General features: G+C 36.6%; 1 protein-coding gene across 3 annotated transcripts; it reads right to left on the bottom strand.

Moving 5' to 3' along the window:
• Positions 1–24,256, bottom strand: ALX1 (ALX homeobox 1). 3 transcript variants are annotated; one of them, XM_069584154.1, is made up of 6 exons: positions 22,226–22,569; positions 21,990–22,097; positions 21,439–21,900; positions 18,062–18,366; positions 14,922–15,050; positions 1–634 (listed from the first exon to the last, which is right to left on the bottom strand). In XM_069584154.1, exons 3-6 carry the CDS (start codon positions 21,662–21,664, stop codon positions 314–316), a joined length of 981 nt encoding a protein of 326 aa, XP_069440255.1. In that variant the 5' UTR covers positions 21,665–21,900; positions 21,990–22,097; positions 22,226–22,569; the 3' UTR covers positions 1–313. The 3 variants fall into 3 exon arrangements, with proteins under 3 accessions (XP_069440255.1, XP_069440256.1, XP_069440254.1); XM_069584155.1 differs by having other exon boundaries at positions 21,439–21,591; positions 22,226–22,454; XM_069584153.1 differs by having other exon boundaries at positions 21,439–21,591; positions 21,990–24,256.
• Between the last annotated feature and the right edge of the window lie 333 nt (positions 24,257–24,589).

The following is a 24,589-nucleotide window of genomic DNA, read 5'->3' as shown; positions in this document are numbered from 1 at the left end:
TTTGTTTAATACATTTATTCTTTTAAGAAGTTGCATGATCATATTTCATTGACTCGTACAATAGAAAGAAAAATCTTACTACTAAAACAGAGTTTGTGGAGATGGGTGCATGGTAAACCTATTTAGTCTTTTCAGAGGTTCATTCTTAGATTTTAATGTTAAATAATAACAACTATTCATTTAAGCTGGTCTCACTGTATATCTTGACCTTTAGCAATTCCACACACAGCAGCTTATTGTGGTATCCATTAAATAGGAGAAATAAGAATGTTTTATTTTGCCATTAAGAGAAAAAGAAAAAGAGTACTGTATGTTACATGGCCCATGAAATATTGGCAGCGTGCTCCTTGGCTTTCATTCGAAGAACAGCGATACTGGAAGACCTCCTTTCAAACTCTGGCTTTGTTTCAAATGCATGTCCATTGGTAGCCCCGGTAAGAAGAGAGTCAGTGAAAAAATTGTTGAGGGGCACGTGGCTGAACTGGTTCTGGTGGTTTGAAAACCCTGTGTAACTGGAATCTGTCCGAGGCGAGTGAGAATAAGGTGTCATACACGAGGAAGTGTCACGTGGTAACATGCATGAAGTAACCACAGAACCACCACTTGCATTTCCTGCCCACAAATTGTTCTGAATCTGGAATATATAAAACAACAAATATTACATTTATGCGTTCTCACTTTTGTTCCTTACTTTTGGGAAACTGAATTTACAAAGTTTTGCTAGCTGTTCTTTGTCTGCTCCTATTGGGTGGTCTATAATTTCATTCTGAGTACATCAAGCAATTACTGAAAAATAATTAGTTGAAAGATTCTTCTAGTTTGTTATACTGGAGTGGATCACCAAAACCCACATACCTGACCACATAAAATACTCTCAATACATGTCAATCTCTTGAGGATTCTTTTTACAGTCATGACTTTAAAAATGAAATCTGATTTAATCATTACTTTTAATCAATTCATGTGTTTAGAAAAGTGATTAAAATATGATTAAGTTTAAATATAGTTTTCATCTTTCCAAAGAATATTACACAATTGCATACTTTTTTAATTTCCATAGCTGACTCAGTGTGGTATTTTTCACTGGAAACCAATGCTGATACCAGGCTGGTTGTTCTTTAGAGATATTTTAAAGCAAAATTCATTTTGGAAAATGTTTACTGTTTCATTGTTTTTCATTCCCTCTAGTCTTGAAAAACTCTGTGAATAGGACATTTATATACATATTTTAAATATTTATTCTATGATTTATATATGATATAATGAGGTTGCAGCAGAATTATAACCTGTAAAGCAGACTTAGAATTCTAAAATTTGACCAATACCCAATAATGGAAGCACAACTGAGAAAAATACTCAAGTATTAGCAAAAATACTATCTGAATAAAAATTAAGTATGAGGTAACAACTTACATAAGATTGAAAACTGAGTTATCACTTGTGCCCAAGAAATTCACAATCATCACATTAAATCCCTATAGGAAACATTTCTATATTGTGCAGTATTATCAGCAAACACAAATTTCTTTAAAGTTACTAGGATACAAAAGAAACACTAAGTCAAATTTGTATAATACGAATTTTTAGGAGGCATCTTAGACCAGCTATTTAAACAAGAGCAAGGAAAGTGATCACAGGTACTACTGAGAAGCAGAGAGAAAATTGTGACAAATGGCAGGAGGAGGGAAAAAGCAAGGAAAATGCTGCTTGGTATAGCACCGTGGAGAGACACAGCCTTGGAATACGAAATTTGAAAATTTATGCCTTTTACAATATTATTACACTAGACTTAGATTTATACTAAAACATAACAGCAGTATATATATTTATCCAATCTGGCTTTCTTTTCTTTTTTAAAATCATAATTAGAATACAATAAACAATTACTTAACACATATAGAAGAATAGTTTTCTTATATTTCTTTTTACATAGAAATTTCAGTCTACTACTGAAGCCTCTGGTATACTCTTACAAAACTCAAGCTTAAGCCATACTTTTAAAGACAACTTATTTTCAATTAATATCCAAAATATGTTAATGAATATTCTAGATTACATTGTAGAGACGTTACTCTGTAACTCTGAAAGGGCCACTTAACCACTTTTAGGACTGAACAAATATCATCCTTCAGGTGGGGCTTCAATGATTGGCAAGATGCCCATGTCAGTGTTGTTTTTAAAACAGTTCTTTATGTAAGTATTTTCTAAGCTGCTTTAAATATGCCAAATCTGTGAGAGATATCTATAGACCTCTATCTAGCTATGTAACCAGCTGTCCATCATGATTTTCATACTTTATCAATCTTTCAATTGTCATGGGCTATGCTGTTTAAATTTTGGCTCATCCTACTATATGTACCCCACTTTACCCAAAATATGATGATTGGTGTCAGTGATTGCTGAGCTATGTATCTCAAACCAACAGGAGGGGATGTTAATGTCATTATTCTGTCAAACTAGTTCTTCTAACTTGATCTGGGTGATTTTCCTCTGACATTCAATCAAACATTGTGCTACACTGAAAAACCACAGTCACATGTCTGACAAAAGGGCTTTCAGGAAATGAAAGTGAACTTGCTTGCTTACTTTTGAAAAAAATAAATGCAAGGCAAGATAGTGGTGGAGAAAGATTATTTAGGCTTTATGTTTCTTAAAGGATTCCTCAACTTACAAAGCGTGTTGCTAGAAATTATTATTGAACTCACCTACTTGTATTCCAAATGCACAGAAACATATTTAACAACTAGGTAAAAAAAAAAAAAATAAGGAGAGTAAAAGCAAGGAAGGTGATCTATGAATTTAAATAAGTATTTTCACCCCAAATGAATTTAGGAAAATCTCTCCATTTTCTATGACATAAGCAAATATTGTTATTTTGATCAAAATGTCTTACCTCAACATGATCAAGCAAGTTAAATGCATTATTTTTCACAAAACAGAACCTACAGAAAGGTCTTCTGAACAGAACAGATTAATAAAGCAAGTTACTAACAGCAATACTTTAGTTTTCCTGACCAGTGAAGCTGTCACACACTTTGGCTGATATGCCCGGGTTCCATGATCTCTGTCTCTCATCTCTTTCCTGTCTTTCTTTGATTTTCAAACTTCTGGCAAGTTTTCATTTGACTTTGGGGATCTAGATGGTTTCTATATTACAGTTGGATGCAAATCATAAAAAAATAATATCCCCAGTGAACAGAGGTCTTGCTTCCTTGGAAGCATTTCCTCTGGAGGTGTCAAACATCTGATGAGGACAATCAAGCCCATGCTCATGATATCTAATAGTTATCAATTAATGGCCACGTGTCAAGCATTTTGATTAAAAGCATGATGACTTCTGAATTGTTCCAATAAACAAAAAGGTATATGCTTTTACTATCCCCATTTCGTAAAAGGTAAAACTATAAAACAGAGAGTTTAAGAATCTCACCAAAATTGGATAACTCTCAGGGAGGAGGTCAAATCTGAACCCCGGAAATCTTATGAAATGCTACAATGACATAAAAACTAGTCTTATGAGTTGAAATTATTTACTTATTCACAATCCCAAATTTGTGTGTATTTATAAATTCCACTTTCTGAAAGCAAAAGTCCCAATGATCACTCACAACTGTTTCTCATCCCCAGGCTTGACACAGTATATGATAAATCCTTAGTAGACATTTATTAAATACTGGAAAATCTCTAAGAATATGAAATTTGGACTGATTCTTGAAGATATAATCAAAATTTTGTGGACATTTTATGCTAACATATCTAAATTTTTTTCTCATGATTTGAATGCCAGAATCACCATACTACACAATCTTAACAGAAATCATGAAAATTACACAGCTAGAGACCCTGTTGACCCTGTATCTTTAGGAAGGTAATCTTTTTTCCTTTTTGTTAAACACGTATTATCTTATGTTCTGGAGATTCTGATTCATTAAGCAGGTAGTGCAGCTGAGGGGCTCTGTACTAAAATAATGGCAAAGATGATAATGGGGCTTTCCAGATGGCTCTAGTGGTAAAGAACCCACCTGCCCATACAGGAGACTCACGAGACGTGGATTTAATCCCTAAAGATGGTAAGACACAAAAGCAATTCAGAACATCAACTAGGATAAAGAAACACTACTGAAGTCCAATTTCCTTCCAAATGAAAAAAATTCTCACACATTTTCAGTTATGTTCAATTTCTGTGATAAGAAGCTCACCCTGTTTTTAAAAAAATATTCCATTCCCTCCTGGGGAGCTCTGTAAAAAGGTGTAATTTTCCTCTATTTCTTCTATTTCTGTTCCTTATACAGAATAAGCAGCATCCTTCTTACATGAGAAAATCTTCAAATATCATCATGAGATTATTACACAATCATAAGTCTCTCTTCCCTAAGGATTCTTCATATTGATTTCCAGACAGTATCATTCTAGCCGCATTCCTCTGGATGTGCTGGAGGTTTCCAATGCCCTTTCACTCTTAGAAACATCCAGCACTGACAACAGAAAATAACATTCTGGATGTCGTCCGGCCCCTGTCGGGATAATCTAGCCGGTATCAGCTTTGTTCTACATCGTCTACTTCTATTAATGTCTGAAGAAGTCATGCGGTTAAACAGCCAAGCTGTTTGAGCTTGTAGTTTAATAAATCTACCACTGTTCAGGTGGGCTCCTTCTGTGTCTCCTTCATTCCACTCTTCTAAGTGGTCACTTTAAAATGATGTGCTAGAATCTGTAAGTCATACTGTCTAAAACTACATATTTAACAAACCGAGAAGTCATACAAAAATCTTACTCTCTGACTTATTAAAAGAAATACTATATTTGCTGTTAAATTTTGAAATGAAGGAACATTATTTTTTCTAAGATCACTACTTATCTTTCTAGTATTTTTTAATACTGGTTCATAGACACTGCTACTGCTGCTGCTGCTAAGTCGCTTCAGTCGTGTCCGACTCTGTGTGACCCCATAGATGGCAGCCCACCAGGCTCCCCTGTCCCTGGGATTCTCCAGTTAAGAACTGGAGTGGGCCGCCATTTCCTTCTCCAATGTATGAAAGTGAAAAGTGAAAGTGAAGTCGCTCAGTCCTGTCAGACTCTTAGCAACCCCATGGACTGCAGCCCACCAGGCTTCTCTGTCCATGGGATTTTCCAGGCAAGAGTACTAGAGTGGGGTGCCATTGCCTTCTCCGTCATAGACCCTAGCACCAAATAAATTTTTGTAAGCTTTTAACTGTATAATATGCAAGAGATTTACAACCAGGAGCAATGTTATTAAATGCCCATATTCTTTTTATATGTGCTTTAAAAAAAGAAAAGAAAAATGGAAAAAGAAAGATTGTCTGTCTTTACAGTTTTTCTTCTTTGTTGTGTTTAAAAGAAGTGGATAATCTAAAAATATTCCATGTTTTAATGTGGTTCACAGCATTTTTTAAAGTTCTGGGGGTACGTTCAAAGCATTGTCCACAGAATTTAGCCAACTGCCTCCCATTAGCATGAAAGAAAGTTTAGCTGACTTACTACTCTCCACTTTGAATGTTTGCCCCTTAATGTTTTTCTAATCAGTGAAAACCTTATATATTTAATTATTCTACAGCTTTGAATTTTGGAGGAAAAATTTTTTTTGTCTGATTCTTTCCAAACTGAAATCATTTAATGTTCACCTTCCTTCCAAGGAATTAAAAGCAATAATAGCTAAAAGGAGAGGGTTAATATGTAAGTATACATACATATATTAAGAGTTCTTCACTGGGCATCTCTATATGTCATGAATTGATGGAACAGAGTAAATCATGGATAGGAAATCATCAACCTCATTTACCTTCACCTTGGAAACTTGATATAGATATATTCTTTACATAACCAAAACTAGAAAGAAAATTTAGTATGCTAAATGTGGTTTATATTTCTAACGTATTTTCTGATTTTACTGTAGTGGGGAGTTTACATACTTCTAAAAAACCTCTTAATCTCAGTTTGTTCTTTTTTCCCTTAGTTGCAAAGTAGCATGATGTGTAAAAAAAAATCAAATAGTTTCCTTATTTATATACTCTACATCTCAATGTTATGGTATTTATGGAGATATTAGCCTACGGAATTTAATTTGGATTTAATAGAAATACTGAAAAAATGTGAGAATATAGGAGTAATTTTAGAGCATTCTTAATTTTAAAGCATCTCTAAAGCCAACTAAATAACTTTTTTCCTACTAAAATAAGTTTACTTAATCTTACTCCTCCTATACATATAGACTGTTTCTTTCTGCCACCAACATTTATATGTACACGAGACACACACACACACCAGGATACACGTATTATTATACTCATACAACCTTTACATCACAGCCCCAACAGTTCCCTGTGGGAGTTAAAAGGCTGCTATGAAAAGACAGAGAGCAGGGATTCACAAAGAGGTATTTGTGAGGATGTTATAGCAATAGTTTCTTTCCATTAAAATAAAAAAGTTGATTTTGGCTTTTCCTGTTTGACAGAATGCTTACTTTTATTGACTACTCTGAGTATTATTCTATACTTACTATAAAGATTTATTACCACATTATCACTATAGAATTTAATTTACCAGATTTTTATATGGCCTCTTTTAAAAAGGCAAACATCACTTTTTACAAAAGTAGTTTGACTTTTTAAGAGACCATTATATTCTTTATTAGCATATCCCCCCTTTAAAATTCAGAGGGATAAAGTATTAATAAGAATCATATGCTTATTAACTTGCAGATATTTTTAGCTGTTGGGACCTTAGGGTCCCATTAACTTTTCTAGTAACTACCTCAGTAGGCTTCTGGCAAAGAGAAAGGGTATAGGTGTTTTTCTAAACAGTGAATTTGCTACCAGTGAATAAATAACACACACTGAGACTTTGTGTACCTGGGGAAAAAAAATCCCAAGTTGAATTAGTCACACAGTCAAAAGATAAATCTGAGCACATCTAGGTACTACTTGAGATAGAAATGAGGGTACGTTTTCATCAGAGCCCTCTTATTAGATGTAATTTTAACTAAATATATATATATTATATATATACACACACACTAAGATTTTGGAGGAATTAATTTCAAAAATTTTAAAAATGTGTTTTAAACGCATAGTATTACTAAGTTGAAGTGGTCAGAAAGTGTTTATTCATCAGAAAAGGACCACATGTTAATTGTTCATTGCTACTTTGAGTTGTTAAATGAAATTTCATCTTAGAAATGTATATATGGATTTCAAACAGGAGGAATGCCTTTTCTGTTAAAAAAAAAAACACTATTAGATGTAATAGTCATGTGAGACTAACAAACTGGAAAGAAATTTGCTATACAGAAAAATAAGTGTGTATCTCTTGTTAGTGTAAAACTTAACAATTAGTCTCATAAGCAATGTTAATGTCTGTAAATTTCCAGAATGATATCATATAAATGTTGTTTAAATTTTGCATTATTCAAATAATATTTGAAATATGCTCCAAATAAAATATATAGGAAACATTAAGAACATCTTTCTTTCCCTTTGCTGTCGAATGTGTTCTTAAATTTTAAATTGTGATCATTACAAAAAAAATTTTATAGGAAATCTCACCCTACATACCTTAAAATGAAATCATAGCACTTGGCATTTGCTATTTAAAAAAAATATTTATCCAGCAGCAATTATCAATTGAAGTATTTTCCAATTATTTGTCACTTTATTTTTCACCTATTTTAATGCATGCATGCTAACTACTATTGATTCATGAGTGCCTAATTAATTTTTAATGAGAATTCAACTATTTAAAAAGTTCAGAATTATAGGAAACAAAAATTATTTTTTTTTGTAAATTATAACCTAAAATGTAAATTAAGTATGGAAACACAAAGTATTTATACAGTATATTTTTAATCTTAGAGTGCTTCACAAGGTGTCATATACAAGCTTGCAATTTATTCTTAAAATCCTGAGTCAAGTTATCAATTATATTCATCTTATATTTGAGTTAACTCTAATTTGGAATTTTATTTTTGTTATTTTAAAATCAACTGTGCATTTGCACTAAAAAGTCTATTTAATGCTCCATAACTTAGAATAAAAATGAAAACTCACAGATGCATGTGGTTTAATAAATGTGGTGCACATATAATTCTGGATTAAAGTATATCCTGAGGTTCACACTAACAATAATGGTTTAAACTGCAGGTTTTAATCCAGAAGTTCTCGTAGACTTTTCAGACTTTGATGCTTAATTTCCCCCCTCCTTCTTCCATAAGGTAGTTTTAATATGTATGAACTATTTTAAATTTTTACTTTTTATTATTTTGATAATCTACTCAATTTATTGATTTACTCTTTCCTCTTAAAATACAAAATATGTACAACCAAATCAGTTAAATACAACACTTAACAGTGTTCACTTAACTAAAAGCAAAACAAATTTAAAAAAACAGCTAAGTTATTACTACTCAGTAAAGTCTTTAAATCACATTAAATTTGAGCATTACATTTCAAAAATAAGTCTATTTTCATAATCAATAATGTGAAAGCACTTTACTTCTAAAGGATATTCTTTACTTCTTTAAAGTATCTAGGATTACTTTCACCAAATAGAAGAATTATTCACTGTCTGTGTCTAGCTGTTCCTTTACTTAATCAATACTAACAAAATCTACCTCCTGCTACACATAACTTAGTTTTAACATATACATATATGTGAAATACACTTTATATGTTTTTATATAAATATATATTTAAATTAGGAATGGTATCCATTGTAAACACTATATTGATTTGAATAAATTATATCCTTCTATAACTGTAAATATTTGTGCTTACTATCAGTGATAAATTGTATCACTTGTTGGCCTAGTGCGCTAATACTTTGTCCCTCCATTCATAAAGGAAGTGTCACTGTACTACAATATATGACCATCTCATTGCTTGTTTGAAAGATATGGAATTACTCATTACACAATGCATCTTGTATAGCTACATTATTAATATTTTTAAAAGATCTTGGGATCTTTGTTTACTTCAAATACTTGGGGAAAAAAAAGAAATAACAGTGATAAAAATGGTATTTTTTCTAAAGGTAAAAACTGCTCCAGGTGCCTTTAAATCACTAAACCACAGTGGTTAAAGGAAACAAGCTTCATATTCTTTATTTAGCTTAAGTAAAGGCAAACTTCAAGATTAGGAGAGAAACTTGTTGATAGAAGAAGGTAGGATAAACAATATCTTCATAATCACTATTTTACAGAAACCTTAAAATTTCCTTTTAAAAACCGTATAGCAATGTTTGAAACAGTATATGTTAAGCTAAAAATACTTTACAGCTTTTCATCTGTTTTTTAAATTATTTTAGTGACTACAAATTATCTATAAAGTGAATCCAACATTTGCTAGGTTCAAACTCCAAGTGGCATATATTTCTAAAGGCATCAATTAAACAACAGAAAGCAAAAATACTACATGGGTCCTTTTTTACATTTGGGAAATAGATATAATTACGATTCCACTATTTACTAACTAAAACCTTACTGAAAATTTTGGCAGGAAAACTTTCAACCTTTCTTTTGAAATTTTTGATGAAAAAATATTTTCCAAGTGAGAAAATAATTCTGGTGGATTAAGAATATATACAAATTTTCCTAAAACTACCATATTTATTTGGTCATTCTAATTTAAAGAAGAAAGTGTATTTAACTGAACTTGTTCTTTCCCTGGGATCCCCAAATAGTAAATTTACTCACAGAATGTATTGATTTAAATACTGCAACAAAAAGGGGCATTCAAACCACTTAGCTACTTCTCTACTGCAGAAAAAAATTAATAATGACTAATAGCTATTAGAGAATCATGACTATTTATTGAGCCCTCATTATGTACTAGGAAATACTTTGCATAAATTATTTTAATTCTCACAAATAACATATGAACTTCTATCACCATTTTATAAATGAAATGTTCCTAGCGGTTAATTTATTTGCCAAAGGTCTAAAAATCTATTAAGTGGCACAGCCAGGATTCGAACCCACAACTACCTGATTGTGAAGCCCGGAGTCATACATTAATCCATGGCCCATCCCAAATCCCAGGATTTAGTTCCACAGACTATTTAGAAATCATTTTAATCCTCTCCATGACAGAAAAAGTATCATCAACATCTTCATCTACACTAAGACCACCAACTCTAGTACCAACTGTACCTCAACTTTACAAATAAAGAATCAAGATCAAGGAAGTCCAGAGACTTTTTCAAAGTCACCTAGCTAGTAAATGATCAAGTTAATGCAAGCTTAATCTGAACTAAACTAATGGCAAAAAATGAACACTTCTTCTAAGTGTGAAGGCTGGCTATAATCTTTCGATTGGTCATGTCCGACTCCTTGCAACCCCATGGACTATACAGTCCATGGAATTCTCCAGGCCAGAATACCGGAGTGGGTAGCCTTTCCCTTCTCAAGGGAATCTTCCCAACCCTGGGATCGAACCCAAGTCTCCAGCATTGAAGGCGGATTCTTTACCAGCTGAGCCACAGGAGAAGTCCATAATCTTTCTATAAAATATGCGTAACTTAACAAAAAATATTTTATTCACCAAAAATAATTATTTTAAAGATGCTTTGGTTTTAATAAATTAGAAACACATTAGAACCTAATGTTGATAGATACTTGCTTGGTTCTTAAACTCAAGGACAAAATTATGTGAGTCTCTTTTGCTGTGATAGATATAGTCTGCATCAAGAAAATGTTTGCAGAATTTGTAATATCTAACTTGCAATCTGTCTAGAAAGCAGGAGATTTTGTCTGGATCATTTGTATAAACTCTGTGCCTAGAACAAGACCGAGCATGTATCTGTTTGGTAAAATGCAAAACTATAAAATGATAAAACTCTGGAAGAAAATGAATTAAGCTGAAAGGGGTCTGCAAAATCTTTCTAGTCTATTTCTTTCAAAGAGGAAAAGTTAGCTGCTTAAGACCACAGAGCTGGTTGAGAGCAGAGATTCAGAAACCATCTATTTTATTTAAAATAGACCAATTTTGTTTTATAATGTACTCCTGAAAACTGAAGTGAACCAAAACTTTTTTCACATCTATTTGGTGTATATATAATTTGCTTAATACTGTGATGATACAATGTGAGTAAGAACTGAATCATCTTTTAAATACTTTACATCCTAAATGGCGTGGCAGACATTTTTACACAATCCACCACAAGGTCGGTTAGAAAGTGACGCATTGACTGAGGGAAAATTGAGAGGAGGGTTCCAGGTTTAGGTGAGGGAAAGGGAATTCAAGATAGAGGGAAACAGATTTAGCACGAGCAATGAGACTCTCTTCTAAAGTATCAGGTAATGGAGAACATCGAATAATTTAATTTAGCTATACTGTATTGACAAATGGTAACTGATATTGTGACCCAAAGTAGAGCTTTAATAAAAAACACTACTATTTTCACTACATCAAAATATACTACCTTTCATCACTACTGACATCACAGTACTCACACTTTTATTTGCTTTCAAACATAAGCAGTTTTAAAAAAAGAGTATTTTAGTCTAAGAAGTATCTACATTTTTTAAATGTTTTATTATTTAGGCATTTTTCCTTTCCAAAGTAAGGTGATGTTTCAGGGTCAAAACTGAACTATTTCAAGACTCAGTGTTGGTTTAAGGAGAAAATGTTGCAATAAGGAGCCCGGGACTCCTGAACTCAAAACACTTGGGCTCAAATTCAATGAGTTAATGGCTGTAAGGAGGAAGCCTGGCTTAAAACAAGCCCTCAACTGGTAGTTACTATTTTTACTGTTACAGCTGTTGTTACTACAGTGTAATGAAGACCAGTGAAAACAAAGTATTTATAACATTTTAGAAAGTATTAATTACTATTCATAAATAAACATTATATGTTATATATAGATACTTTATGCTAGGTAAGATTATGATACAAAGGCTTACTATTATGAGCGAGCTGAAGGAGATCATTTTCTAAACCATTTCTGGTTTTGATGTATTTCTGCGTATGCTTTTGCTTCCCTGCCAAATTGCTAATTCTTTATTTCTGTCCTGCCGCCAACTTTTTCTAGTTCCAACTTTTTTGTAATTAATAATTTTTTTCTGTAATTAGTAACAGTAACCACATTCAATGTCTTATTGCACTGAGTTGGTTAGACTCTTTCAATTCCTATTTTTCCCATTATAAACTATTTTCAAGCCACATGATTTTTTTTTTTAAAGCAGTTTCCTTAGGCTGAGTCTTGAGACATGACTTTGGCATAGTTATTTTTTCAAACAAACTAAAATAAAGTCAACCACATATTTTTAACTGAAACAGAATTTTCCCCTGACTTTCTTTAATACCTAGAGTGGGGAGTAGCAGACACTTGATTTCAGAATTTTTGGTAACCAAACATTAAATGACTTAGCAATACAGAAAAGTACTGTGGATTTGACAGTATTTTTATTATTGTTGATGAACGCACCGTCAAAATAACTTCAACATATGATGTCTGTGTTTCCACATTTAAATTTTGAGATGGTATAACCAAATATACATAAAAATTATGGAGAACCCACAAAGAGAAATTCGTGCAAAATTTCATTATCTCTGAGGGGAATTTTTTAAATTAATCCTTTGTTGGCGTGAAAAAGACCATCAAATGTATAATTTGACCATACCATTTCCTTTCCTGCTTGAGCTATTAGGTGACCTCATTCTGCTAACTGCTAATATCAAAAGCTATGAGGCACAATAACATAATGGCAAGATAATTTTAGGGGGTGACTAATATTAAGGGTGACTAGTTATAATGTACTGTTATATTAAGTTTTTACACAGAGCTTAATTGGTGCAAGGCCCTATTCTACACATTTCACGATATTCTAAAGAAGAAAGAGGGGTTAGCAACAAGGCAACTAAGAGCAAGGAGCAGAAAAGTGGAAAATAGAAATAGGAACAATGAAAGGAATGAAGACTGAAATAAGGTGAAAAAAAGGTACGCTGCAGTCAAGTGTTGTGAGAGACTTAGCAGTTAGACTGCTTAAAGTCTACATGAAAAGAATTCACAATTTGTGACTTTATTATTTCTAAAGTCATCACAAGTAGTTTCAAACTATGGAAAGTATATGCCATCTCTGTTATTTTTCTATCGTTATTTCACTGGTTGGCAGTGAATATTTTCTGCTCCCTTGAACTGAACAGCAGATCTGAATAATGCAACATAAGTCTTATGCTCTTTTGCTATTAATCATTTAATCATGTTACTTACCCTTAAGAGCCACATTGCCTCTGCTTAAATCTGAGCTTTACTACACTAATTAAAGTGAGTAAATATCTCACTTTTATTAGTGGCAATAAATACCTCGCCTCTCTGTGCCTCAGTTTCCACATATAAAAAATGGGAATTAATATCACCTACTGCATAAGGTTACTGGGAGGATTAAATGAGTTAATAAATGTACACTGCTTAGAACTGTGACTGACAGAGAGGGCTATCGTCTTGCTAACAACTAGGAAAACTGCAGTGTCTGCTCCCTTGGAACTTACCGCCTAGAGGAAAAACATCCTTGCAGCATTTTGCTTAAAACTCAACTAGGACACTCAAAACATGTGCTGATGGTAAGTAACCAGGGGATACACATATTTTTAAAATAGGAGAAAATATAAAGGAACTACTTTAAGATAAACTTTCTGAAGGGAAATAAGATTCCTCTTAAGGTATGGGCCTTTATTCAAAAGGTACCCATATCACTGGTCTTTAAGGAAACTGCAGTGGCAAGGCTTAGCTGTAGCAGCCCTTTATAGACCGCCCTGTAAGGAACCACTCCTGTGATCATGGACCAATTCTCTTTCTTAACTCATCTGGGTCTGGTTTCCTGACTTTTAAAATGAAGGGACTAGGTGACCTCTAAGGCTCTTATTCACATATAATATTACATTAATAAATTTCATGAATTTTTATTCATGGAGTGAAAGTCTCAAGATAGGTTTTTTTTTAAATCATGAAAGGTACAAGAACCCAAAGACAGCATGAAATTAAAAGACTGAATTCACGCTCACAAGGCATGAATTTACAGTTGAAGAAAATGAATATCCTTAAGTTTGGGCTATGATGATTTGTTTACTGGACTATCAAAATATTCCATCAGTATATGTGTTACATATTCATTTTCAAAGTAGTCTCTTACAACACACATCATTAAACAATAAGGAATTAAATAACAGATGGCTTGTTCCTTCTAATACACATATTCTTTATGTAGCAAATACAATTCTGAATATAATTCAGTAGCAGGAAAAATTAATATCCAGTTACAAAAACAAAATATATTTATGTGCATTACAAAGTACGAAAAAACAACCCTCTCTAAATTAAAAGAAAAAATTAGAGGAAAAAATTTTCTAAATACTCTTAATGAGATACAATTTAAAAATTAGGCCCAGAACTAATTCTATACATGTTTTAAGTCACAAAGGGATAAAATGTTTCCTTGAAACAGTAAGCAGTTTCAAAGCTGAAAAGACAACATAGGAGAAAAAATAGTTTTAAGTGGAACTGAAGGTTTCATCAGCCACATTTAACAGTAGGTTATGGTACAGTTCATAAAAAAAGAGCCACAGAGTCTAGCAATGTTTTATGTATTTTAAAAGTTAACAAAGGGAGTAAGTCCAAATTATCAAAATGCAGACTAATTAAGAGACATATTATTGAATGATGCTACTTAAGTTGTTGCAATGTATACCAAAGAAGAAACCTTGAAATATTTCAAATGAATGGCTCTGGAAAAAATAAATAAAAATAAATATTTTAGCAAAATAAATATCTAACAAACATGGAAACAATTTTTGGAGATTAAAATTTTCATTCTTAACTATTATATTAGATGTGATAAAGCTTACACTAGCCCTTTTAAGAATATACAAACCACACGTGTGTATCTCAGTGTTCTGTGCAATTTACCATACCTGTGGATAGCTGTCAGTTCTTGGCAAAACTGATATGTCATAGGTGGCAGCAAAATGGCTCTTAGCTTGTTGGATCTGGCCATAACGTTCTCTTTTTCTCCACTTGGCCCTTCGATTTTGAAACCAAACCTAATTTTTTAAAAAAGTAGAATTTCAGCTAAGGAATAGCTGGTAATGCAAATATGATGGTCAAAGACGTTAAATCAGAAAGGTAAACCAGGTCAAGAAAATTACAAAAGCAGAAATGTTTTTACATTAGAAAGGGATCCACAAGTTTTATTTTCTATTTTATTCTACCCCGATATGATAAGTGCCATGTCTACTAGGCAATACAGTTTAATAGAATCAGACTAGATGTTTTCAAAACTTTATTTAATATGTCTGAGCCTCTATTTTTTTTACTTATGGAAAATAAAAAAGAATTAGATCCTTGAAGATTCCTTATATCTCCAAATGATCATAGATAATAATCCTCTCAGAGAATGCAAGTCTGAAAGACACTCATAACTTTTTAATTTGGGGTTATGTATATAACATGAACTCAGCCAATCTATAACCAAATTAATATCTAAGTCTGTCAAAACAATTATCTTTAAAACATGTCACAAAGTGGAGGCTCTTCTGGGCTGTACCCAGACTTACAAAAACTTAGAAAAATGTAAACAAATACATTACATCTAAAACATATGGCACCAGCAGAAAGACAATGATTATTTAGAAGCAAACTAGTAGGAGTACATGTTATATTGAGTATGATAAAGATTATGGGTAAAATGGTATCATCTGAAGCTGAACTATGGTTTTAAAATATACAAATTGTTTATAACATAAATTGTGTCACTTATAAGATTTTCTCTTATAGAAATTGCTCACAAAATCTTAAAGATAATTTCTCCAATGTAAAATACTTATGGATAATATAAATTTTAAAACAAATAGGACAGATATAATCAAGTGTCAAGAAAGCCTGTGTATTAGTATGGCCTCCACACAGTTCCTAAACTATTTTCCAAATTTCTCTAACTAATTATATAGTAGAAACATCTATTCTATCATCTGTCTTCCTCAGAGGGTTAAATATTAACCAGCTCACACTTGTAAGATCTCCAGAATCTTCACTTTAATATTTTAGGTTTTAAAAGGTTATACAGAAAATTAAATTCAACATGTATAATTTGATATATAATTTACATGAGCAGCTTTCTGAAAGCTGTTTAGTCTTCAGAGAACTATCTTCAGAATACAAAATATTTAGGAAAAAAAGCTGAAAATGAATTATAAAAATGCACAATGTAAAAAAGCATCTCACTAAAATTTATTTAAACTTTTTATGCTTTTTTGTATTCAATTCTACTCTTTCGTATCTTTTCCTTCACACTTATGGAGACATGTTAATATTCAGTCTGGAGTGTAAGCAAGTATTGCAAATTTAAGATGGCAGTTTGAACAGTTCTCAGAAGAAGGCAAAGAGAGCTACCTGTTCAGATGGTTTCTTAGAACACTGCTGGTAAGTGTGTATTACCCACTATATTCAGGGCTTAAGACAACATTAACAGCAAATCAAAGCAAAACACTTTTTTATTTTCTCCATAGACAGGCACCAAGAGCATACTAAGGGAATTTAGTAATGAGGGCTTTTTTCTTTAGAAGAAAACCTTGACAATCACTTTAAAATAGGTGCTGATTACCACTCTTATGCAAAAAGCAAGGAAACTACCTGAGTAAATTAGGTTCAGGCTGGCTCTCTGTGCCTGTTCTTACAGCAAAATTAACCAGCACTTGGTGAAATGTTAAGGGGAAAACACTTTGTGCACAGCTGATCATCTATGTGTAAACATATTTTTCTATGGTTATGAGTATAACTAATTTAAATATATGAACACTAGACCAAAAAACACACGGGTAGGGTTTGTGCTACCGCTTGACAATTCTCAAATTCTTTCTTAGGACTGACTTTCTGCATATTTACTTCCTGAACTAAGGTAAAATAATCATTTGTCTCTAAAAACTAAAGCAAAAATCCGCTGCTTGTTACTCCTGCGCCACCAGATGCTGTCTTTAACAATGTGTAAGAAACTTACAGTGGGTCAGTCTTCAGAAGGAATACTATTATTCCATTCAGAACAAAAATTTATTTCTTTATATTAGCGGTTTATGGAAATTGCAAAATTCAGTATTACTTTTTTTAGAGTCGTAAAAACACACAAAAAGAAAAAGGTCATTCTCCTGAATTAGTCTTACTTGTGAACTAAGAAAATTGTTTAAAACTATCAGGGCTAGGAAAAACAAAATACGTTTAAGAGGTAGAGTTTTACCCAGTATTTTTGTTTTTTCAAATTACTAAAAAATTTAGTATACTGAATCATCTAATTTGATAATTTGAACACATTTTATAGATATAACAATTGAATTCATACATTTAAAAGTTACTTTTAAGATTATTATTCCTACTGCTTTTGAAAAAAATCATGTAAGTTATCCAGATTTTAAAAATTACAATGGAAGGCATGTATTGACAATTGCTGGGACTAGAAAATTGTAGATGTGCTTATACAACTTTTCTTTAATTATGTATAGTGAAAATAGTTTACGGAATACCTTACAGCTGAGAGTTTGTGAGACTGTTGTTTTTTTGTTTTATTATAACTCCAACCTCGGTAAAATTATAGATGCTTATGGGCCATTATACAAGTAACTTACAAATCTAAGGTATATAACCCAAAAAGAGCTTTATAGCTGATAGAAAAATAAAATATATGAATTACTAAATTGGAGAGCTATGGTTCTGGGTTCTTGTCCTTTAAAGATCACTTTTTGAAATCAGAGATTTGTTATCATATTCTGTTGTTTTAAAATAATCATTAGCTTTTATGCGTAAGTAATAAGTCAAGTTCTTTGCTCTTAGGCTTGTGTGTGAGTTGTTAAATCATTTTCAAGTAAACAGTAATTTTAGTAGACTTACATGCCTCTGCTACACTGTTCTCCATCTTTAGCAGGAGAATCAGTTTCTGCCTTTGTGGTAAAACTTTGGAATAAGCTGTGGTAAAACTCTGTGGCAACTACGGAATCATTCTAACACTACCCCCCAACCACCTCCCCGCTCCGAACACACACAGCCTCCAGCCTTCATTGGCTCCTACCTGGACCCTGGCCTCAGTCAGCTCTGTCCTCAGAGCAAGCTGTTCTCTGACATACACATCCGGGTAATGGGTTTTTTGAAAGACCTTTTCCAGCTCCTCCAGCTGCAGGCTGGTAAAGGTGGTTCGGTGTCTCCGCTTCTTACTGCTGGATACGTTGCTGTCACATTTATCCCCAAGTTCGTCCAGTTCTCCCTTCTCTGGGATCCCTTTCACGGGAGACAGCCGGAGACTGTTACAGTTGTCCATGGCTCGATTTAGCTCTGTGTGAAGAGGCTGTCCTTCTACCTTAGTGATGCCATAGTTCACTGCGCCCAGAAAGGGGGAAAAACAGTTCTCAGCATTGCAGAACACCTTGATGAAAGAATTAAGTTGAAGTGATTCAGAGCATCAGGCAGGTAGTCTGTTACGACTTATCGTGCCAGTGTGGATTTGATCATCATATTATCTACTATTGGGTTTCCCTGGTGGCTCAGCTAGTAAAGAATCCGCCTGCAATGTGGGAGACCTGGGTTCGATCCCTGGGTTGGGAAGATCCCCTGGAGAGGAGACCGGCTACCCACTCCTGTATTATTGCCTGGAGAATTCCACAGACTGCATAGTCCATGAGGGTGAAAAGAGTCAGGCACGACTGAGTGACTTTCACTTTATCCATTATTATTAATTCACTTTGGGCAAGTTTAGAATCATGTAAAAATGTGTACATGGAACTTACATAATTTGCCAGCATCACATATAGTTCTGTTTTTCAGGTTTAATGTAATATTTATCCAGATAATTTATAATCAAAGTAGTCAAATTAAAAGATGCTCTGGTTAAAAAAACAAAACTAAATGACCATAATTTTTGAAAAGTGAGCCGAATTTCACATCTTATTTACTCACAGCAGACAAAAGTAAGCTACTAACAGGGCTCAAAAAGGACATTTCGATTTTAAATACTGCCTGTAAACCAAAAGCCATACTCTTCTCAAAGTTGTATTTCTTCTCCACACAAAACCTATGGACTACAAATTTAAGAAATGGCATTGTTTCTAGTATATTTCCAATATTTCAACTGCTTATCATGTCCACATTTAACATTTTAATTTTAAAAAGTGACCTACTAAGTCGAAAAAAGAATTTTTCATCCGTTTCTAAAAGTGTTTTTACAGAAAAGGATAAGATTTAAGTAGACTTCTTTAGCTTAAAAACTCACTTGGAGTTATCTAAACATGTCAAATTTATGCTTAACTCTTTTAAAACATGAAATTGTCCTAAAACAGAAAGCTTTACTCTTCCTTTCAGTAAAGCACAGAAATGAAAACATCTATTAGAAGATTATAAAGGATATCATCTGGCATTCTGTTTAGGGGTGTTTTAATTTCAGTGATTTCCTCCAGATTCGATTGTGCCCCCCACACAAATATAATGGATACAAATAACGAAATAGGAAACATTTTTTTTTAAGTCGGCTCAACCATAACAATCATTTCCAATGAACTGCTATACTTTTTTCGTTTTTGTCTATTTTTAAATTCTCTCTTACAATGTATTTTTAGCTTTTTTTTACAATGTATTTTAGCTTTACTTTAGTCATTATACGAATGTATTGCACTCTAGTACCTAGGTAAATCAAATACCCAATTGCCTTTAGGCAAAAAAAATATATGATGTAAAACTAAATATAAAAGAGAGCCTTGACTGATTAACAAACAATACAGTTTTGTCTCTGTGGGCAGAGTTAATGGGGAACTGCGGTAATTAGCGTTGGGGGAGGGGAAACAGGCGTTTGAGGGTAAGGGCATCTCAGGAAAAAGGCAGGAACTTTCCTAAATTTAGCGGACTGCCTGTTACCTACATTCATTCTCCTTACTTAAAATTTTCCTATTAAAATCCATCCTAACAGTGTGATGTTCTTTTAAAACTTTATAAAGTATCAAAAATCACCTATTTCTCTTATTTTTGGAATCCCGACAATTTAAATAAAATATTATGATTCTTATCCAGCAGTCAACAGAGGACATTTCAGAACCATTTAAAAACAAATCCTGCCCATGGAAATAACTTTATGGATACACTTTAAAATTCCAAAATATAAATACCGCAATACAGACAGAAAGCCAAAACTTCAGTATATTAAAATAAAATTATTTTTTCGCGTCTGTCTAAATAAATGGGACTTAACGGATTTTTCTCTATTGTTTGTTCCTTTATTTTTTTATTTAACCTTGCAAGTCAAAAGTAACTTGCAACGCTGAACAAAATAAGTAAAATATACGAGGCCTTTTTTTTTTTAGCTTATTGCGTACTAAGTATTTAGAAGAGGAGCTACTATGAGCCAGTGGCTCGCCAGATTGTGAACCTCCACTAAAATAGGGGCGGGAGGCTTGTTGTAAATATTTCACACTTAATTCGTTTGTTATTTTAAAGCACCCCGCTCCTTACAGCTTAACTGTGGAATATATACAATGATAAGGAAAAGTCTTCTTGGAATTGTAAACTTGCTTTAGCTGTCGCGATCTGAAAAAAATAGGTTTGTATTGGGTTACAAGATAGAAAAGATAGATGGTTTGTTTTGATAACATTTTGACTTTGAGATACTTGGCCATTCAAAGTCGAAGATTTCACCCAGAAGCATTCCGAAAGGCTTCTTAGGCGACTTCTACCGTGGAGTCAGAAAAATCAGACAATGCGGAATTCGCGACTGAGTGATTATATCGGGGATTCTTTGCCCAAAGCTATGTAAAGTGATTTGGCGTTTAAAAAACATTTATGTTGTTGCAGAGCAAACCCAAAGAAGCAGAAATCACAAATCCACAGAAACTCATCTAGTAAGCCTCTAACTTCACAAAGAAAGATATCGTTACGTCTTGAAATATTAAAAAAAAAAAAAAAAGGTTTTTCACCTAAGTTTTCTTCTTCGTGACGGCAGTGACGTCCTCTAACGAGCTGTGATGGATTTCAGCTCCCCCGGCCCGGGGCAGCGCGGCGGGCTCGCAGAGGAAGCGCGCTGTCTCGACTCAATTACGCTCTATTTAGCGCCCTATCAGTTTACGCCCGGGTCCTGGGTAGCGGGACTCCAGGGCCCGGGAGGAACGCGACTCGGCAGCAAAATAGAACCGCGAGGATGCACCCCAGGGGCGCGGGCTCCTTCCTTGGCTTCTCCCCCCCTACCCCCGCTAAAGTCTGCAGCAGCCCAAACTCCGCTTCCTAAAACCAGCACTGTTCCACTGCCCTCCTCCGCCCTCCGCCTCTCCCGCTCCCCCTTCCTTTCCTTCCTTCTTTCCTGCCTGTTTTCCTTCCTTCCCTCCGTCCTTCCCTCCCTCCCGGTCCCGACCGGTCCCCGCCCTCGGATTTGCGGGTGGGCTTCCGCGACCCCCCTGGAGCAGGGGGACTCACCGCTGCTGTCCTGACAGGGCGAGGTCCTCTCCAGGCGCACGTGATGCTCGGCGCGGGGCAGGGGCCCGAAGGCCTGCACGCATTTGCCCGCCGACGCTTTGCTGTAAAAGGACTCATTGTCCAGCGTCTCCATAACGTGCTCCAACGCGCCTCCTGCGCCCATGTAAAAATCACTGTTTTTACTCGGTGGGCTCTTGAGGGCAAACTTCTCGCTCAGAAACTCCATAATCCTGGAAGGCTGTCGCAGAGCTCCCGGGAGCTCGGGGGGCTGGAGCGCGCTGGGGGAGGGAGCGAGTGGGCGGGAGGAGGGAGGGCCGGAGAGGAGGGAAGGGGAAGCGAGCGCTGCGGCGCCTGGAGCTGCCCGGCTCCGAGCCCTTTAAGACGTCCCGGCTGCAAAGGGGGCACCCGAAGTTGCTTTTATATCTTGAAACTCAGCTGGGCTCCTCGGGCAACCTCCCAGATCTAATGAATATGAAAATAGGCAGGCGACTAAACTCCACCCCGGGCCCCCCCTCCGCCCCCCACCCTACCCCCATCTTCCCCCTACTTACCAGGGCAGGGCGCGTCCAGGCCTAGGTTAGACAGACAGCTCCATTTCAGACAAATGCCAGCAGGGACGAGGCCACAACACTCAGAAACATTGTCGCCGCGACAGTGGACTGGCATTTCGGAAGAGCTTGGTGAGATCGCAAGGCAGTTAACCTTCCACTCCCCGCGCTTTGCGTCCTCCGGGGCCACCCGCCCAGCACCGGGTCCCCACCCCGCCCCCACGCCGGCCGCTCACTACCAGAAAGATTTAGAGGCGTCTTAAGAACTTGAAAGGAAGTAATGCTCTAAGGGGCTTTTATTTCATCCGTAAATCGTTTACGTGGAAGATCCACATTAATCCGAAGCCCAAGAAGCCGGATACGTGGGCAGCTATTAACTGGGCTGGCCGTGGTCGAGGGGCCGCTGCTTCTTCCAATCCCGAGGAGTGCGGCGTCCGGGCGCTCTCGGCGCTTACGAACCCGTGGCCTTTCCTTTCTTTCTGGAATGCGGCGGCGTGTGGATGTGGTGGCAATGCGAGAGGGAGGCCGAGCAAGGCATTGAAACCATTATACCAATAGCAACCTCATTTCTCCACCCTCTCCCGCCCTCCCCTTGGTCCACGATTTTATCATTAGATCCAGATTATTTTAACAAACCCCGATAGGAAAAGTGCCTCCTAAGGGTCCTTACTATAGGCCAGAGGGGTTACACAAAGGGGTTTATGAAAGAGGAAGGCGTTCATCGTGGTTTTTAAAAGATGATTATTTTACTTTTAAAGAGTCGCGATGGAGTTTGGAAAAGCGCGTACGGGGAGCGACGGGCGCGCGCGGAGCTGGGCGCACTGGCTAGGCGGCGTCCCGGCGCGGGCTGGGCCGGGGCTCCGGCTCCCGCCCGAGGGGATGGGAGGAGGCTGGGGAGCTGGCTGCTCTCTGAGGGCAGAGTAGCGCTACGGGGTGGAAAGCCCTTCTGTGAGGCTTTAGAACTGCCTTTGGTTTCGGAGGATCCCGCCGCGTCGGAGGGAAAAGCGTTCAGTGCCTTGGGCAAGAAAAGGCCGCCATTAGCAACAGGCCTCTTAAACTGGCAAATTTGGTGAAAACTCCCATAAGTTGGGCATTAAGGGTTGCGTCCTCCACGAGAGGCCTCCGCCCGACAGCCTTCCTCGTACAGGCCTTAGCCGCGCCGATGGCGTCTCCCCAGCCCAGCGGGGCAGCAACCCCGCAGCCTTGGGCACACCGGGCACCCCCGATCCTGGCGTGGCGAGGCCAAGCCCAATTCTGGCGAGCCTCCGGAAGGGCTCGGCAATCTCCACATTCTTCAGGGTCTTGGCTGACCTAGGACTCACTGGAGACCGTCTTCGAGGCCACAGTGTGCCGCCCAGCCGGGCAAGAACAATGATGGAGCGCTCCGCATCTCAGACTTGCGCCTCAACACTGCTTTAGAAGCGCGGCGGGTCTTCGACCCAGATCGGGCCGAGTGGACCCCGAACAGGCGGCCCCGGAGCCGCAGCCTCGCTCTCTCGGGACGCTTCTCCGGAGCAGGGGCACGAGATCGGTTAGTTCACGTGGCGCCGCGCCGGGCCTGGTCTTGAGCGCTCACTCGGGTTCCTGCGAGTTGACACTATTCCTGAATGATGTAACTTTTCCTGTATTATTATTACTATCTCCAAAGCCAGACAGCCGGCATCAACCACTAATTGTTAAATCTCCAAGGGGCGCAGTCAAAGAAAAGCTTTCGGGGACTGCGGTGAGGGGAGAATTCCAGATTGCACCAAGGCGCAGGAACTCCTAGCCTGGCATCCAGGGATGGGAGGAGGGGGCAAATGTGGCGGGGGTTGGGCGGGAGGGCAATGCCAAGGAAAAGCTGGCGAGAAGGTACCCTGGAGCATCCTTGTCCATGCTTAAGGCGGAGAAGCAGGCTGTGCGCTTCCTGAGCTCCTGCCAGCGGATCCTGGACCGCCCCTGTAGGAACGTTGGATGTTATCTACTCAGTCTTATGCGGGTTGATGATTTTTTATTCTCTCCTAGCCCCTTCTGTACCTTACCTTCAGATGCTCTGAAAGTACTTTCTCTAATAGACACGGGGAGGGTAAGATAAATGGTCGTTTAATAGGTTTTTCAGAAATTCACAGCAGCAAGAACAACGCCTTGCTGATTTGAGGAAATATACAAACAACTCCTAGCTATAAACTTAGTTACATCGTAGAGCTCTGTCAGCTTGTTTATAAATATGCGTCTTAAGAGCCCTAAATTCCCTGAAAAACATTCGGTGTCTCTTAAATAAAAGACATATGATGCAAGCTCTAGAGTACTTGTAAACTAATAAAGGTCCAGCTCGCAGAGAAAACTACAGGAGAGCCAGGGTCGACAGCTGCATAGGAAAGCTGTTTCCACCCCACACCTTAACCCCACTTTTGATGGTAGTGGTTGGCGGGATGGATGCAAGGTGTCACCAACCCCACTTAGTATCCCTGAAGCCTCTTGGAAATGCAAACATATTACACAGAATCCCGTATGTTTGGGGACATGTAACCACATGTGCCCAAAACAGAGGGAACAGCTAATGACAAGCTCCCATAACGAATGCTTAATCTGCAGTTTTTGGCAAGAAGCTGGGTCTCTGGTTG

Source organism: Ovis canadensis, chromosome 3 (genome assembly GCF_042477335.2).
Source record: "Ovis canadensis isolate MfBH-ARS-UI-01 breed Bighorn chromosome 3, ARS-UI_OviCan_v2, whole genome shotgun sequence".
NCBI lineage: Eukaryota > Metazoa > Chordata > Mammalia > Artiodactyla > Bovidae > Ovis > Ovis canadensis.
This window is presented reverse-complemented; position numbering and strand designations above follow the sequence as displayed.

Bases quoted from the DNA above. Each gene is read 5' to 3' on its own strand.
- ALX1 (XM_069584153.1), bottom strand. From the start codon at position 22,104: ATGCCAGTCCACTGTCGCGGCGACAATGTTTCTGAGTGTTGTGGCCTC. The intron at 21,592-21,989 runs GTAAGTAGGGGG...ACATGGGCGCAG, and splicing joins CCTGGACGCGCCCTGCCCTG to GAGGCGCGTTGGAGCACGTT. The intron at 18,367-21,438 runs GTGAGTCCCCCT...TTCTGGGCGCAG, and splicing joins GCCCTGTCAGGACAGCAGCG to TGAACTATGGCATCACTAAG.